General features: G+C 36.2%; 1 protein-coding gene across 1 annotated transcript in view; it reads right to left on the minus strand.

Annotated features, from left to right (window-relative positions):
- DMD (dystrophin) overlaps window positions 1-15,421 on the minus strand; it is a 2,251,544-nt gene that overhangs the window by 860,902 nt on the left and 1,375,221 nt on the right. The window contains exon 45 of the mRNA XM_049704774.1: window positions 7,202-7,377. Coding sequence (XP_049560731.1) covers window positions 7,202-7,377 — 176 coding nt within the window. The remainder of the gene's footprint in view (window positions 1-7,201; window positions 7,378-15,421) is intronic.

Below are 15,421 nucleotides of genomic sequence, written 5' to 3' on the forward strand. Positions count from 1 at the left end.
ACACCAGGGAAGTTCAGGTATAAACAAGTGGACTAGAGTCAGGGCTGGAGGGATCCTGGGGGGCCAATGCTGAATGTGTGAAAAGGCTTTTAGCACTGGTTTACACGCATATGTTGGCTACATTTAAAATATGGCCTACACTACAAAGAGACTTGTGAATTATAGTAAAATTTTGGTTTTTATTTTGTAGAAAACAGTGCTATCTGAAGACTATTTTGTTAGGGACATCTGAATTAGTGAGAAGCCAAAATTGAAGAAGACTTAAGAAAAAACAGTTGTCTTACAAAGGGTGCATAGAGTAATATGAATTGCTAATGGAGATTTTCAAGAAGAGGTCCTACTAGGCCTATTTTAATGAATTAGATAAGGCTCATTTCTAATTAACAGCATCTATTTGCATGCAAACAGTGAGCTAAGGTCTTTAAAAAACAATTTCTTCCCTTAAGTACATTCAGGAATGCCTCCCATTAGCTTATTTACACCATTAATTTGCTTGGTAAACTAGCATAGATTATATACAGGTAAACTTTGGTTCAAAAATTCAGCAGTAGAGGCACTGAAATGAGTAAGAAGTTACTGCTTTTACATGAAGTCTAACACAATAAGAACTTTTTAATATGCTTAGCCTTACTTTGGATTTTGATGTATTCTGATTGATAGAGATGTTTGCATCCTTGCAAAAGTAACATGAAAACATTTTTTCCCCTAGTACTGCTTGCCAGAAAGGTGCCAGTATTCCTTTGAGAAGGTGTTACTGCCCGGGTCTTGGCTTCTATATAACATTCTCCAGTGAAGGAAATCAGAGGTCCTTAGAGAATGGTAGATTCCATACCTGGGGCAGGGAAAATACAAGGTGAACCTGGGACATTTAAGCAGAAAGCTTGAACGGGTTCCCACTGGTTAAATTTGGTAGAGGTGAGGATCAGCAAGAATGATAACTAATTCATTACAACATACTGACTAAATCAGAATCCGTAAGTCCATATTGAGATCAAAGAGAGAAAAAAAGGAAGTGTTTTCTTTTTTTTAATAGAAGAAATCAGTTTGTAGGATTCATGTCAGAACTAGGAAAATCATAATTTTGAGTCCCCAGTGTAACAATTGGGCCAGGGAAGGATCATCAATGGGTATTAAAGCCATCAGATGACTTACTAATTTCAAATAAAAATATATTACTTTACAACTCAATATCTAATGGTTGCCACCTTAAGCAAGTGATCAAACTTAGCAGCATTTAGACTGAGAATACCTCATATTATGTATCTCCTGATGTGATAAAAATTACATAGCATCCTATATGAAGTATTCTTGCCAAAAACATTTGACTTGTACCTTTTCAAGTTTCATCTAGACCCAACTTCCAGTTTAAAAGAAATACAGAAAATAGAAGGTAAATGGAATCGAAATTGGAAAAGAAGTAAAACTGTCATTGTTTGCAGATGACATGATACCACACATAGAAAATCCTAAAGATGCTACCAGAAACTATTAGAGCTCATCAATAAATTCAGTCAATTTGCTGGATACAAAATTGATAAACATAAATCTATTTCATTTCTATATACTAACAATGAAATATCAGAAAGAGAAATTAAGGAAACAATCTCATTTATCATTGCATCAAAAAGAATGAAATACCTGGGAATAAACTTATTTAAGGAGGCAAATGACCTGTACTCCAAAAACTATAAGACATTGATGAAAGAAATTGAAGACCACACAAACAGAAGGGAAGATATACTGTGTTCTGGGATAGGAAGAATCAGTATTGTTAAAATGACCATACTACCCAAGGCAATCTACATATTCAGTGCAATCCCTATCGAATTACTAATGGCAGTTTTCACAGAACTGGAAGAAAAAAACCTTAAATTTGTGTGGAAACACAAACAACCATGAATAGCCAAAACAATCTTGAGAAAGCAGAATGGAGCTGGAAGAATCAGGCTCCCTGACTTCAGGCTATACTACAAAGCTACAGTCATCAAAATGATATGGTGCTGGCACAAAAACAGACATATAGACCAAAGGAAAAGGATATAAAGCCCAGAAATTAATCCACACACTTACGGTCAATTAATCTACGACAAAGGAGGCAAGAATAAACAATGGAGAAAAGACAGTTGCTTCAATAAGTGGTGCACGGAAAACTGGACAGCTACATGTAAAAGAATGAAATTAGAATATTCTCTAACATCATATGCAAAAATAAACTCAAAATGGATTAAAGACCTAAATGTACGACTGGACACTATAAAACTCCTGGAGGAAAACATAGGCAGAACACTCTTTGACATAAATTGCAGTGATATGTTTTTGGATCTGTCTCCTAGAGAAACAAAAATAAACTAATAGGACCTAATTAAAAGCTTTTGCACAGCAAAGGAAACCATAAATGAGATGAAAAGACAACCTATGGACTTGGAGAAAATATTTGCAAATGATGCTACTGACAAGGGATTAATCTCCAAAATATACAAACAACTCATATGACTTAATATAAAAAAAGCAAACACCCCGGGCTTCCCTGGTGGCGCAGCGGTTGAGAGTCCGCCTGCCGATGCAGGGGACACGGGTTCGTTCCCTGGTCTGGGAAGATCCCACATGCCGCGGAGCGGCTGGGCCCGCAAGCCATGGCTGCTGAGCCTGCGCGTCCGGAGCCTGTGCTCCGCAAGGGGAGAGGCCACAACAGTGAGAGGCCCGCGTACCGCAAAAACGAACAAACCAACAAACAAACGGCCCAATCCAAAAATGGGCAGAAGACCTAAACAGACTTTTCTCCAAAGAAGACATACAGATGGCCAAGAGGCACATGAAAAGGTGCTCAACATTGCTAATTATTAGAGAAATGCAAATCAAAACTACAACAAAGTATCACCTCACACCAATGAGAATGGCCATCATCAAAAACTCTACAAATAATAAATGCTGAAGAAGGTGTGGAGAAAAAGGAACCCTCCTACACTGTTGGTGGCAATGTAAATTGGTGCAGTCACTATGGAGAACAGTATGGAGGTTCCTTAAAAAAACTAAAAAGAGTTACCATATAATCTAGCAATCCCACTCCTGGGCATATATCTGGAGAAAACCCTAATTTGAAAAAATGCATGGACAGGACATTAAAAATATGGTGTTATTTTCAATTTTCTTGAGTATGATAAACACTCACAGTTATATATGGCATGTCATTATTCTAAGGAGATGCATGCTGAAGTATTTAGTGGTTAAGTATAAGAGAGTTTATAATTTACATGCAATTGTTAAAACAACAAAAATTTGTGTGCGTATGTTATTTCCTATATTACATAAAGGCAGATACTGGGGAGGTAGAGAGAAAGAGAAAGAAAAAGCGTATATGGTGAAATGTTAATTGTTGAATCTAGAAATGTAGGAGGAGGAGAGGAGGGTATATGGTTATTCATTATGCTACTTTTTTTCAACTTTTCTATATGCTTGAAATTTTTCACTAAAAAATGTTGGAAAAGAAAAAATTCAAGCAATATTTTCAATCCAGTAAAATTTAAATTAAAGTTGTTATTCCTCAATATATGTTAGTACAATTTCTGTCTTATCTGTGAAATGGAGGAAGTAATACATTCGTCAAAAGAAAAGAGAGAGAATCTCTTAAGGTCATTTTTTACTGCTATGGGCAATGATTCAGAGATTCCTCAATTTAGGGACTGCACCTCCCATTATGCTGCCTCCCTCTTTCATTCAATCTTTCATAAACTGACATTATTCTAAGTAAAATACAGTTTCTTATGTTGTCAGCAACCCATTGCTTGAAGACCTGCCCACCTACATTCCCTTGACTGGTACATCTCCTGGAAAACTCCAGGATAAAATAAATGAATGTTTGGGGATGGTGACTACACCATCAAAAAGGAGTAAAACCATGGTACTGGGTTGGCCAAAAAGTTCGTTCGGGTTTTTCCAAACGACCTTTCCGGCCAACCCAATATATGAGAATGAGGTCTGGGCAGATTAAACGAACGCTGACTAGAAATAGTGTTGTTGTTGTTGTTGTTTTAATGTTATGGACCCCTTCAGCAATCTGGTGAAGCCTGAGACGTCTCAGAATAATGTTTTTAAATCCAGAATATAAAATACATAGGACTCCAAAGGAAGCCAATTGTATTGAAATAGTTTCAAAACTATTAGAAACACAAATTTGTGATAAAGTAATGCTTGCTTGTTTATTATTAACACATTAATAAGATACTGTGTAGATCTAATAACTACTGCAGTTTTGAAGCAGTGATAAGCATGAACCATATTTTGAGATATATGTAACAACTCTAATGAGATAGGAGAACATCTGTGATTTCACAGATACTGCTAGCATTGCTCTGGTTTGTTGCCTATATTCAAAATGCAAGGGGATGCTCAACTTCAGTTAAGAGGTTAGTGAAAACAAAGAGGTATTTCCCCCCATTCAAGCTCATGGCGCCCCTTGAATTCTATCAGTGGACCGAGGCTTAAGAGTCTTCATATACAGGCTTGCTTTGTTTTAACCTATGACTTCCCTTTATGGTCAATAGGTTTTCATTTGCATCTTCTTCATTTGCAAAGACCTTTGTGGTGGCTAAGCCATCATTAAACTCATTACTATGATGCTTAAACCTACAGATGTTATCCAGTTCCTCAGCTTCGTAATTGAGGCAACAGTAAATTTTCTATATTAAATTGCACAGCTAATTGACTATTTTATACTTCATTTACTTCCAACACAGACTAACCTTAATGGATGTCCACTGCTATTTGAAATTTTCTGAGAATTTTCTTCTCATATTTCGGATAGCTTACATTTTCAAAGAGAAATGTTTAAAATTATGTAGCTATAAAGCTACAAATAATTTTTGTAGACTTTAACTGCTTAAATTATACACTTTTTTTCATTTGTGTACATGGACTAAGAAATATTATTGATTTCCAACAGACGCATTTAAATCCCACTGCAAACTAGGAATACTGTTGTCACCTTGAACAGTCATCTTATTTTTCACCTGTGCAATAAATAACTTCTATCTCCTTCTAACTTCTGCTTGGGGTGCACTGAAAGCATGACAGTGATTAATAATAGTCTCATGTACAGCCCTCCCACAACTGTTAGGTTAACATATTCTTTATAAAATATTATTTTACTTATTTTTACTTTATGTGCTACTGGGTGCTTGGAAATAGCTGTGTGTTTGTATAGAAATGGCACTTATATTTTATTACTTTACATTTCATAAAATTTAAATGATACAAAAATCCTGAGTGTGCCACAAAACTGATCTCAGTAGAAACTTAAATATGCTAACATTTATTTTTTAAATGTATCATGAAGTAGACAACTTTAAAAGCTGAGTTAAAAAAAAAAACTCAAGGAAGCTGATCTTGACTTTTTAAGGAACAAAAGTGCAATAGTTAATGTAGGTCAGAATGTTTAAATGTGAGAAATTTTTTCTAACCAATTACAGCCAAATCCCTAGCTGTAATTAACCTACAGTTTGTGTAGTATTTCACAAGAGTCAGCATACACCAATTTCGTATAAGCTTAGAAAGATCTAAAATTTTACAGCTTATTTGGTGAAACACGTATATTGCCCTATCTTCATTTATAAGTTATAATTTGCATTTAGAAGTCAATAACCAATAACAAGAATTTAAAAATCCAGGTAAGAAGTTACAGAAAATATTAACAAGCTTTACTCAAACATTATGAGTAAGGTATTTCAAAATGAGAAACAATACCTTGTATACAATAACGAAAAAATAATCCTCCAATCAATTTAATTCATTTATGAATTCAACATATTCTTATATATGCTATTCAATTTTCCTTAATCTCCCCATTTCTTAACATCTTATTTTGGACTAGATTGGGTCTGGGGCAGAAATGATGTTATACAGGTTTAAACCTGCCCATAGTATAAATATATCAGTTATTTAAATAATGGGATAGTTGTGTATTTAATAGAAGGATTTCAATTTTGGGAAAAAAAAAAGTGTATGACTTTCCCAAGGAAGCGATTTAACTACAAAGTTTGGATCTTTATTTTATGATTATATATGTAATATATAAAACAATATATATTTTGTTTTTTATATATATATAACAATATTTTCTAAACCAAGATTTAAAATAAAAATGTTTTTAGATGATGCTATTATTTTTTAACTTTAGCAAGATTTGTGTATGTGTGTGTGCACATGTGTGTAGATCAACTAATGCATTCACTTTGTACAGCAATATGAATTGTACCTACTTTCTGAATAATGGCAACATGAGCAAAGGCGGCCAGAGGAGGTGGGCAATGACAATGAACGTAATTCCAAAATCTTTCTAACACATCCTCACCAAAGACGCTCATCAGCGAGTTGTTCTAGCTTTCTGAATATTAAAATCCACCTATTATGTAGATGGTAGGTAGGAAGCAAGAGCTTGGCAGTAGAACTGAGTTTTCATTGTTCATAACAATAGTCTCATTTGGTAAATAACGACCAAGTCCTCCCTTATGAAATAGGAAACATTCGCAACAACTGGAAGCAAAAATACAAAATCCTGTTTATAAAAATATCTATGTTTTCCAACTGCAGCAGCACACACTTGGCTTTCTGTGCTTTCGATACATTCCAAGGGAAAGTTAAATGATGATTGAATTCAACACTAATCTTTCTCAGGTTTTGTTTTCCTCTCTAGATTTGAACGTTTTCAGCCCAAGTCCCCCTTCCAGAATGTACTAAGAAATGTAGTGGAACTAAAAGGTAAATATGACTATCATGTTTTTCAGCATAAGTCACATTTGTAGCTGTTAAAAAAATCTAGCCAAAGAGCAGTCTTTCCTACAAAATGGTCATTTATAACTTCCCTTTCTCATCTTCTTTAAAAAATAATTGAGACTCAGCTTGTTTAAGCTGGAATAGACTGAAGACATTCATATTTAAACAATCATGTGTGATTTTTAAAACAAACTTCAAAATTTAAAACAGTCAAAAAGCACCGCCTATTTAACTAGCAACAGCTACGTATTTTATTATTCTAGAAAAAGAAAGAACAAGTTCACTATTGCTATTAACTGTTGATGGGCTCCTTAACGTTAGTGCCTTTCACCCTGGTTATAATCTTTCACAAAATCTTTTTTTTTTTTCTTTTAAGGGCAGCTTAAACAGCTCCGCTACAACTTCAGAATTCCTATTTTATCTGTCGCCCTACCTCTTTTTTCTTTCGGCCAGCTGTTTGCAGACCTCCTGCCACCGCAGATTCAGGCTTCCCAATTTTTCTTGTAGAATACTGGCATCTGTTTTTGAGGACTGCTGAATTATTTCTTCCCCATTTGCATTCAATACTCTGACAACAGTTTGCCGCTGCCCGATGCCATCCTGGAGTTCCTGTGAGATACCAAAAAGGCAAAACAAAAATGAAGCCCCATGTTCTTTTATTTGAGAAAAGATTAAACAATGTGCTACCACATGCAGTTCTATTGGGAGAGAAAGAAATAAAAAAGCTCCATGTGAAAGTTTCTCTATGAAACTGACATGCCCATATCCAAAGGATACAAGACAGAAAGACACCTTTTATGTGTCAGTAAAAAAGCACCCTCTCAGTTCAGCTCGTTTTTATATTTGTAAAGCTTGTCAGCTAGAGGATGTTATAATGTCCTACAAATCAATTAGTTAGAAACCTTCTCAAGAGCAAATTCGATTTCTTGTCCCCACAAGGATATTCCATGTTTAATATTGTATGAAGTGTTGTAAAATTTAAACATGAAGAAAGTATTTAGATTTCTTCGAGACTGTCAATATGAGAGGTGAAAAAGAAGAAACATAGTGTAGCCAGAGTATTTTTTTAAAAAGCCTCGAGATACTTAAACAAAAATTCATTACTATACGAGAAGGAAATTTATTTCAAATTGTTTCCATCAATGAATTTTGCATTATAAAACCACATAAGACTGAGAATTAATTGCTCTCAGGGGCAGCCTATCAAGAAATCCCTAAGGTACAGAGAAATTTAAAAATAATCTATAGCCACCAGAACATTTTTATGAGTCATTGACGGTGTCAAGCTTAAATATCTTGTTTTTTATCCTAAATGAAATTTTAAGAGTGTCAGAAAAATAGTTCTTTTAAAAAAGACTGTTACAACCAAATATGTATTAAAAATGCCCTTTACCGTTAAATAAAAACGGCACTCTACCTTTTTTTTTTTTTTTTTTAAAAAAAGGTAATCTAGAGCTTCCCTAGTGGCGCAGTGGTTGAGAGTCCGCCTGCAGATGCAGGGGACATGGGTTCGTGCCCCGGTCCGGGTAGATCCCAGATGCCGCGGAGCGGCTGGGCCAGTGAGCCATGGCCGCTGAGCCTGCGCGTCCGGAGCCTGTGCTCCGCAACGGGAGAGGCCACAACAGTGAAAGGCCTGCTTACTGCAAGAAAAAAAAATAAAAAATTAAAAAATTAAAAAAAGGTAATCTAGAATTTGTAAGGCAATTACAACCCATTACTAAACCTGAAGATTAGAAAATGAAGTAATATAAGAACTTGAGATATTTGCCATATTTCAATCTAAAGGACTCACAGACCCTTATATATGGATGGGATAGTCATTATGCAGACCACTTTCCAGTACATGTGATTCTAATTACATAATATTCTTATATCCCTCTGTCCCAAGAGCCGAGTACATACAAACTCCATTACATGCTTGCCAAATAAATAAATGAATGCCTGTTTTCTAAGATTGGGTCAAATCTCCTTTAGATTCTCATTACACATAAATGTATTGGGTCTTTGTTTGTTTTTTACTACTTTCATGTATTATTATTTTGAATACTAGAATTTTTGGTAGTATATCTTCAGCAGTTAAAAGACTCACTAAATCCGCAAAAATGACAACAGGCCATTATTCCAGGAGCACAGTACCTCACAATGAACATAAAACTATGCACAGTCACTGAGCTATTCGTAAGCTTTCCCGACCATACTCTCTTGTGCATGAGATATGCTCTAGTAAACACGTGATACTTCCTTGCAGCTAGTTGACTTTACTTGCATCACACTCTTTAACACCTGTTCAGATCACTGTTGCATGTGACAGTCATTGGTAGTAACAGACAGTAACAGGTAGCCCCATTCATAACAAACTGTGTCTATATTCCGATTATACCATAAAATCCTTGAGGTCAGAGATTGTGTCCTATATACAGTCTTGTTCCTAATGCTTACTATAAAATCTGGCTTATTGAAATCTGGGGTTTCAATAAGTATCCACTGAGTGAATGCATGAATCTATGAATAAAGGAAGTGGAGGAGGAGAGGAGGGGAGGAAGGAAGGAGTTCTCATCATTGCCAAGGTATTATTAATATTAATACTGATCACTGGACCGCCTAGAGATTCAAAGAAATAAGTACAATTTTCTAGGTTTTAGGCAGTGTATAATCTAGCTGACAAGATTAGACATATTTGTGAAGGATAATTTGTTACACTATATACAGCAGAATAGAGAAAGCAAGGTGCTCAATAAATGATAGATCAGAAGGGGGAGGATCTTAGTGGAAGGATGAAAAGGAGATAATTTGGGGGATAATTTGGAATTGAAAGAATAGGTAGGCCTTAGGGACATGCAGGGTCAGGGCAGGGGGGAAGGGGATGGCAGAAGACAAGGCCTATGGTGTGCAATTTTTGTGATCTGACCTACATTTGGGCTCTCTGTCACGTATGAGAGTGGAAGTTTAGGGAGAGGTGTAGCCCTGGATTAATATTGGGCTTGGGCAGAGAGGAGTTTGCTTTTCATTAAAGACTTTGCAATTCGTTGGAGAGAACCAGAAGATGACATAAGTACAGGAGTGTCAGAGCTAGAGCTGTGTTCCTAGGTAATTCTGAGGCAAAGTTTAGGCTAATGTTAAGGCAGGGACACAGGTAAAACAGCTAGGACAGGAGTCTGTGAGGTAGGTATTGGGGCTAAACCTAGAGTTTAGACAATGCACCAAAACAGAAAGGCAAGGGGTAACATCAACTGTTAAGGCAGAATCAACAGGGCTGGAGAACTAGCTGGATCATGCAATCATGAATGACTCCTGAAATGGGGAAACCTTTGCCGAAAACACCAAAGTCAGGGAAGCTGTTAGAGGAGAAAGATTATGACTCTAATTTGTATCTCCAATGGTATCCAATACCCACGACTGTTAGAAATACTTTTTTAAAATGCATGGAGCAGGCTTCCCTGGTGGCGCAGTGGTTGGGAGTCCGCCTGCTGATGCAGGGGACACGTGTTCGCGCCCCGGGCCAGGAGGATCCCACACGCCGCAGAGCGGCTGGGCCCGTGGGCCATGGCCGCTGAGCCTGCGTGTCCGGAGCCTGTGCTCCGCAACGGGAGAGGACACAGCAGTGAGAGGCCAGCGTACCGCAAAAAAAAAAAAAAAAAAAATGCATGGAGCACCTATCAGATGTGTACTATAGCACTGCGTCTCAAACTTTAATGTGCACATCTCCTAGAGATCTTGTTAAACTGCTGATTCTGATTCAGTAGGTCTGTCGAAGGCCCCAAATTCTCTACTTCTAACAAGCTTCAAGGGGATACTGGTATCATTGGTCTGGGAACAACACTTTGCGTAATAACATGATAGAGTAAATGCCTTCTGGATCTTCGTTAAGGAATCAAAGAATTCTTGAGGCTAGGTTATAATGCTATAAACTAAAGCTGCTTCAGAATTTTCTCTCAGCCCCCTTGCTTTGTATTTTTGATCTTGGCCCTTCTACTCCATGGCTGATGGCTACAGTGACTTTTACAATCCAATTGTAGAATCAACAAGGGTTTTATTATTTCTAGTTCCCAGATAAGCGATAGAACTGAGTAGCTAAGAATGAAGCAATAATTTAAAATCGTTAGATCCAAATCTCATTTATATAGAGTCCCAAGTCAGGGCCTTCAGATTTTTTTTAAATTTTGTGAAAGAAGAGCTCATTAAATAGTGTACTGCATTTGTGTGAGATTTTGTAATCAGGAGAAGTATTTATAGTGTATGATTGACATGAGGAGAATTTTCAGTAATAAAGCTTCAGACGACAAAATAATGGATCAAAACAGGAAGTAAAAACCTGTACATGTTGTTTTACAGTTAGCCTCTGAGCCCAAAGATAAAACTTGACTTACAAAATTAAATGTAAAACCTCAATCAACTTTATTCACTTAGTGAAAAACAAATTAATTTTCATTCTATAGCTTCTAAATATTTTAAGTGCTAAATTATTCACTACCAGTGAACTTTCCAAGCTTTGATATCATATTAATGTTCTGTTGTCATAGGCATCCTTATCTATTTCTCTGGCAATTAACATCTAGTCTTAGCTTTGGATAGAAAAAATCATAATTAAATTGATTGGGTTATTCATCATAGTTAGAAAGCTTATTGTGTTTTGATTCCAATATTAAAGCATCATTCTTAATAATGACTGCTTATCAGATTCCCCTAGGGAGTCTTTTCAAAATATAAATATAAAAGTCCAGAATTCCACTGTAAACCAACTGAATCAGAATCTCTGCGTGAAAGGGGACAAAGGTGTACAAAATAGACACACTATTAAAGAAAGGTAGGCAAGAAATATGTGGAGCAGGCAAGGGAGCAGAAGGGGCATGTTTTAGAGTTACTGCATTATTATTAACTTCTTGTATGCTTTTTAAATTGAGAAATGTTCCTAAATTATAGAAAGTGACACACATATCTAAGTCCTCCAAGTCTGGTCAAATTGAGGGAAGAGAAGAAGAATTATAGGCAAGGAAGGAACAGCTATCAATAGATTTTTATAGAGGGAAAAATATGAGACAAAGAAACTAGTACATTTTATATGAAAATATTGCATAAGTTTAATAAGTATATTTGTAAAACTTTCCAAAACTGTATCAAAACACAATACCTGGAAAATAAAATGTGACAAATGAAGAAAAAGAAGAAGCTAAGAAGCAGTTATGGGGAACTGTACAATGACAAATTGGATAAGCTATGTAGGAGATAAAGATTGGCAAAATATCACAAACTAGGTGGAATAGGAAAATAGACGCGACAAAAAGTGATTGGGAGAAAAGATAAAGACTGAGGGAAACGAGAGAAAAACAAACCTTCACTGAACAAGCAGATATGTCAAAAATCCAATCCTGTGATTTACTGGTAAGTCTGTTAATGTTTTATTTTGAGACAGATTAATCATTGCCTCAGTTTACTCATTGGTCAAGTGAAAACATGTAATAATATGAACCCTCTAGAGATCTGTGAAACTGCCAGGTAGAAATTTATGGTGCAATTTCATAAAAAATACGATGTACTATCTTTGCCACTGTTCCTCTTTGTCAGTCCCTAGGATTCAAGTTAGAGTCTGAAAAATTGTTTCTGGTCCTTTTCTCAAAGATAAATTGGACAGGTTTGTCTCTCATGTTAGTGCTTAGACTATACAGTCATGACCATCTTTAGAGGTTTTAACGTGCTCAGAAAATATCTTTCAACTTTTGTTAGATGATGAATTTCTGTAAGGAAATGGACACATACTTAAGGGAAACAGCAGACTTAGCAACAGGACACACTCAACCTAGCCCATTCATGGGCTGGGTGATTCTATCCTCATGAAAGACTTGATGACCCTGTGAGAGCACCTCATGAGGAGAGTGACAAGGATTGAAAGACGGCTAAAACTGGGGAAATCCAGCAGTTTGAAAGAGGGAGAAAGAGTGAAAAAAAAATAGTAAACACAAAAATAGGAAGGATTAAAAAAAGTGAAAAGTGGTAATTTTTTAGTAAAGAATGAAAGGTGTAGGAGGCAAGAATCAAGGTCCAGAGCCCAGAGTGAGGAGATCAAGAGTGATGCCTACATATTTACTACAAGATTAAGACCAAATACTAGCCTACCAGGCAAAGTCTGAAGGGCCTCTACAGCCTGTTCTCTCCTCTGCCTTAGCAGCCTGCTCTACTGCTGCTCCCCAATTCCAACTTTAACTCCAACTCGCAGTAAAACAGAATGGCTTTCTGCTTCCTCGAGTGTCCCAAGTTTTGCAGATCAAACTCAGTGCTCCGCTTAAATGTTCGTCTTCTGCTGGACCCTTGAAGAGCCGAGAGAGAGCTAAGTGCCTCACCTTTGTATAGGTATTTATAAAATATTTCTATTTAGTGTCATTCATTGGTAGCGTTCATGTCTATATTAGACTTTATAGCTAAGGATTAAGTAATACTGAAGGAGTTTTTTCTTCTTTCGACCATAAAATTTCTATAAACTTGAACTGTATCTCAGATTCAACTTTTATCTAAGGACCTACAGATCTTTTATTTGTGATTTGCCAACTAAATCAAATCAAAGAGGAGCAGCCTTCACAAATGATCAATCAAAAATAAAATGTACCTTTTTAGCCTGTTATCTCTCCTGGTCTCATTTGTTTTGCACTTCAGTAAACATTTATTGTGTCCCACTAATAATAATGCTAAAACAACATGTATGTTTTTGTTAGTTTGTTACAGGAAATGGAGGCAGCAGGGGGTCTGGTCAGATTTCATCTAGTACTCTTTTTTCCTGTGTAGTAGATGTGTTCGTTGGTACAATTCACTATCTGCTCCTGATAATAGTTGCTATAAAAGAATAATGAGAATTCCTCCTCAACCTAGAATTAGATTGTTCCTTTTCCAAAGCAAACATCCTGCCAATGAACTAAAGGAAAATTATGTACAGTAGCGATTTATTTTAATGGGACATTTACCTAACATCAAATTACAATGAAATTTCCTTTAGATGTGTTTATCTCATCCACATAAGTGATATATACATTCATTATTATCACTTCTATTAACGTGGATACCAAATGAATTCATCATAAAGTACTTTAAGTACTACATGCTTTATCAGATTATCTCAGGCTTTTGTTTTCTTCCTTCCCCAAGAAATAATGCCTTGGGGGGAAAAAAACCCCAAAACACGTATTTCTCAATTTCAAGCAGATTCCAAAGGAATAAAACAGTATATATGTTAAATCTCTGCCTTTGGGGATCTGAAACTGAAGGCTGCAAATTAAATCTGTCCTCAGACATGTTTTGGCATTAGGACTTTAATAATTTGAATGCCTTTAGGTGGAGCATACATGCCTTCCACTGCCCTCTGAGAGCAGCGGCCCTTGCTTTAAAGAGAACTGTTGTTATAAAGCACACAACTTTGCAAAGTTAATAGGTTTTACTTTGTTCAAATCAATGCTAGGCCTCTCCAGGTTCACAGATTTATTCAATCCTTCTTGTCTTCTAAATCATTCATTAGAACTCCAGGAGAACTACCTGGAAATATTTACGAGCTGTTTTTCTCTCCATTTACTTAGATCTGTTAAGAAAACAAACTGACGTTTCTCTGATCAAAAGGAGGCCCTTGTCTCTGACCATGCTTTCATTACTGGTCCTGGTAATAGAACACATGACTTGAGGCATAAATTCTTTCTACGTAATTACTAGGATGGTTTTAAAAATGTGAGATATCTCATCACTTAATCTCATTATCTCATCTCACTGGCTCTGAAAAGTTGTAGTTCCTGTTAGTACTTGCCATGTTTATCAAATATTTTCACCCATTGAGTCATTCGTTGACTGAACAACTATTTATTGAGCATCTCCTATTGGCCAGGCACTATGCTAAGTGTTGTTCATCATTGGCCGCAGTAGAAGGATGGATTGGAGAAGGTCTAGAGTGGAAACAGAAAGACCTAAGTAGTTATCTGTGTAGTTAAGGTGAGGAGAAATAGTAGCGTGGATTGGGGAGTCAGTGGTACAAGCAGAGAAAAGTTGATGAAACCAATTGATATTTGGGAGGTAGATAGATAGGATTTAGCCATTCAGTGGAGATATGAATGAAGGAAAATACATCAACTGGGCCTTTGGAAATACTGGGCTGAACCCCAGAGGAAAAATTAGGACTGAAAATATAACAGCAATCATTACTGGCAGAGCTAAGTCTAAAATTTGTGATGTGGGTTTGGCTCTGAATATGGTTGGACTTTTCATTTTCATTGAAAACTTTGTGGGTAACCTCAAAGGTAGCATTCATAATCCAAACATATTTGGGGACTCCCTGAATATTTGCATGAAAATTGTTACACAGGAAAGTGAGAGGAGTAATGTTGTCATGACTGGCCCTTGTTATATCTCTACACTGAAACATTTTCTGTTCATCTGCTGGAAAAGAGATCAATCTCACGATGTGCATAATACAGAAAGTTGAGAGGCAGTACAATTCTCCATTTCAAAAAAAATAGAGTATCGCTCTCATAAAGCTGTTTGTACCTACTTACCCTATATTTGACCCACCCACTGCTAAAAATCACTGGACAAAGATGAATTAAAATATATTCATGAGAGAATGAATAAGAGATCAGGAATTAAACTTGTCCCTTAACAAACTCCTTTTCTGTACTCAAAGGAATTC

This window comes from Orcinus orca, chromosome X (assembly GCF_937001465.1).
Source record: "Orcinus orca chromosome X, mOrcOrc1.1, whole genome shotgun sequence".
In the NCBI taxonomy this organism is placed as follows: domain Eukaryota; kingdom Metazoa; phylum Chordata; class Mammalia; order Artiodactyla; family Delphinidae; genus Orcinus; species Orcinus orca.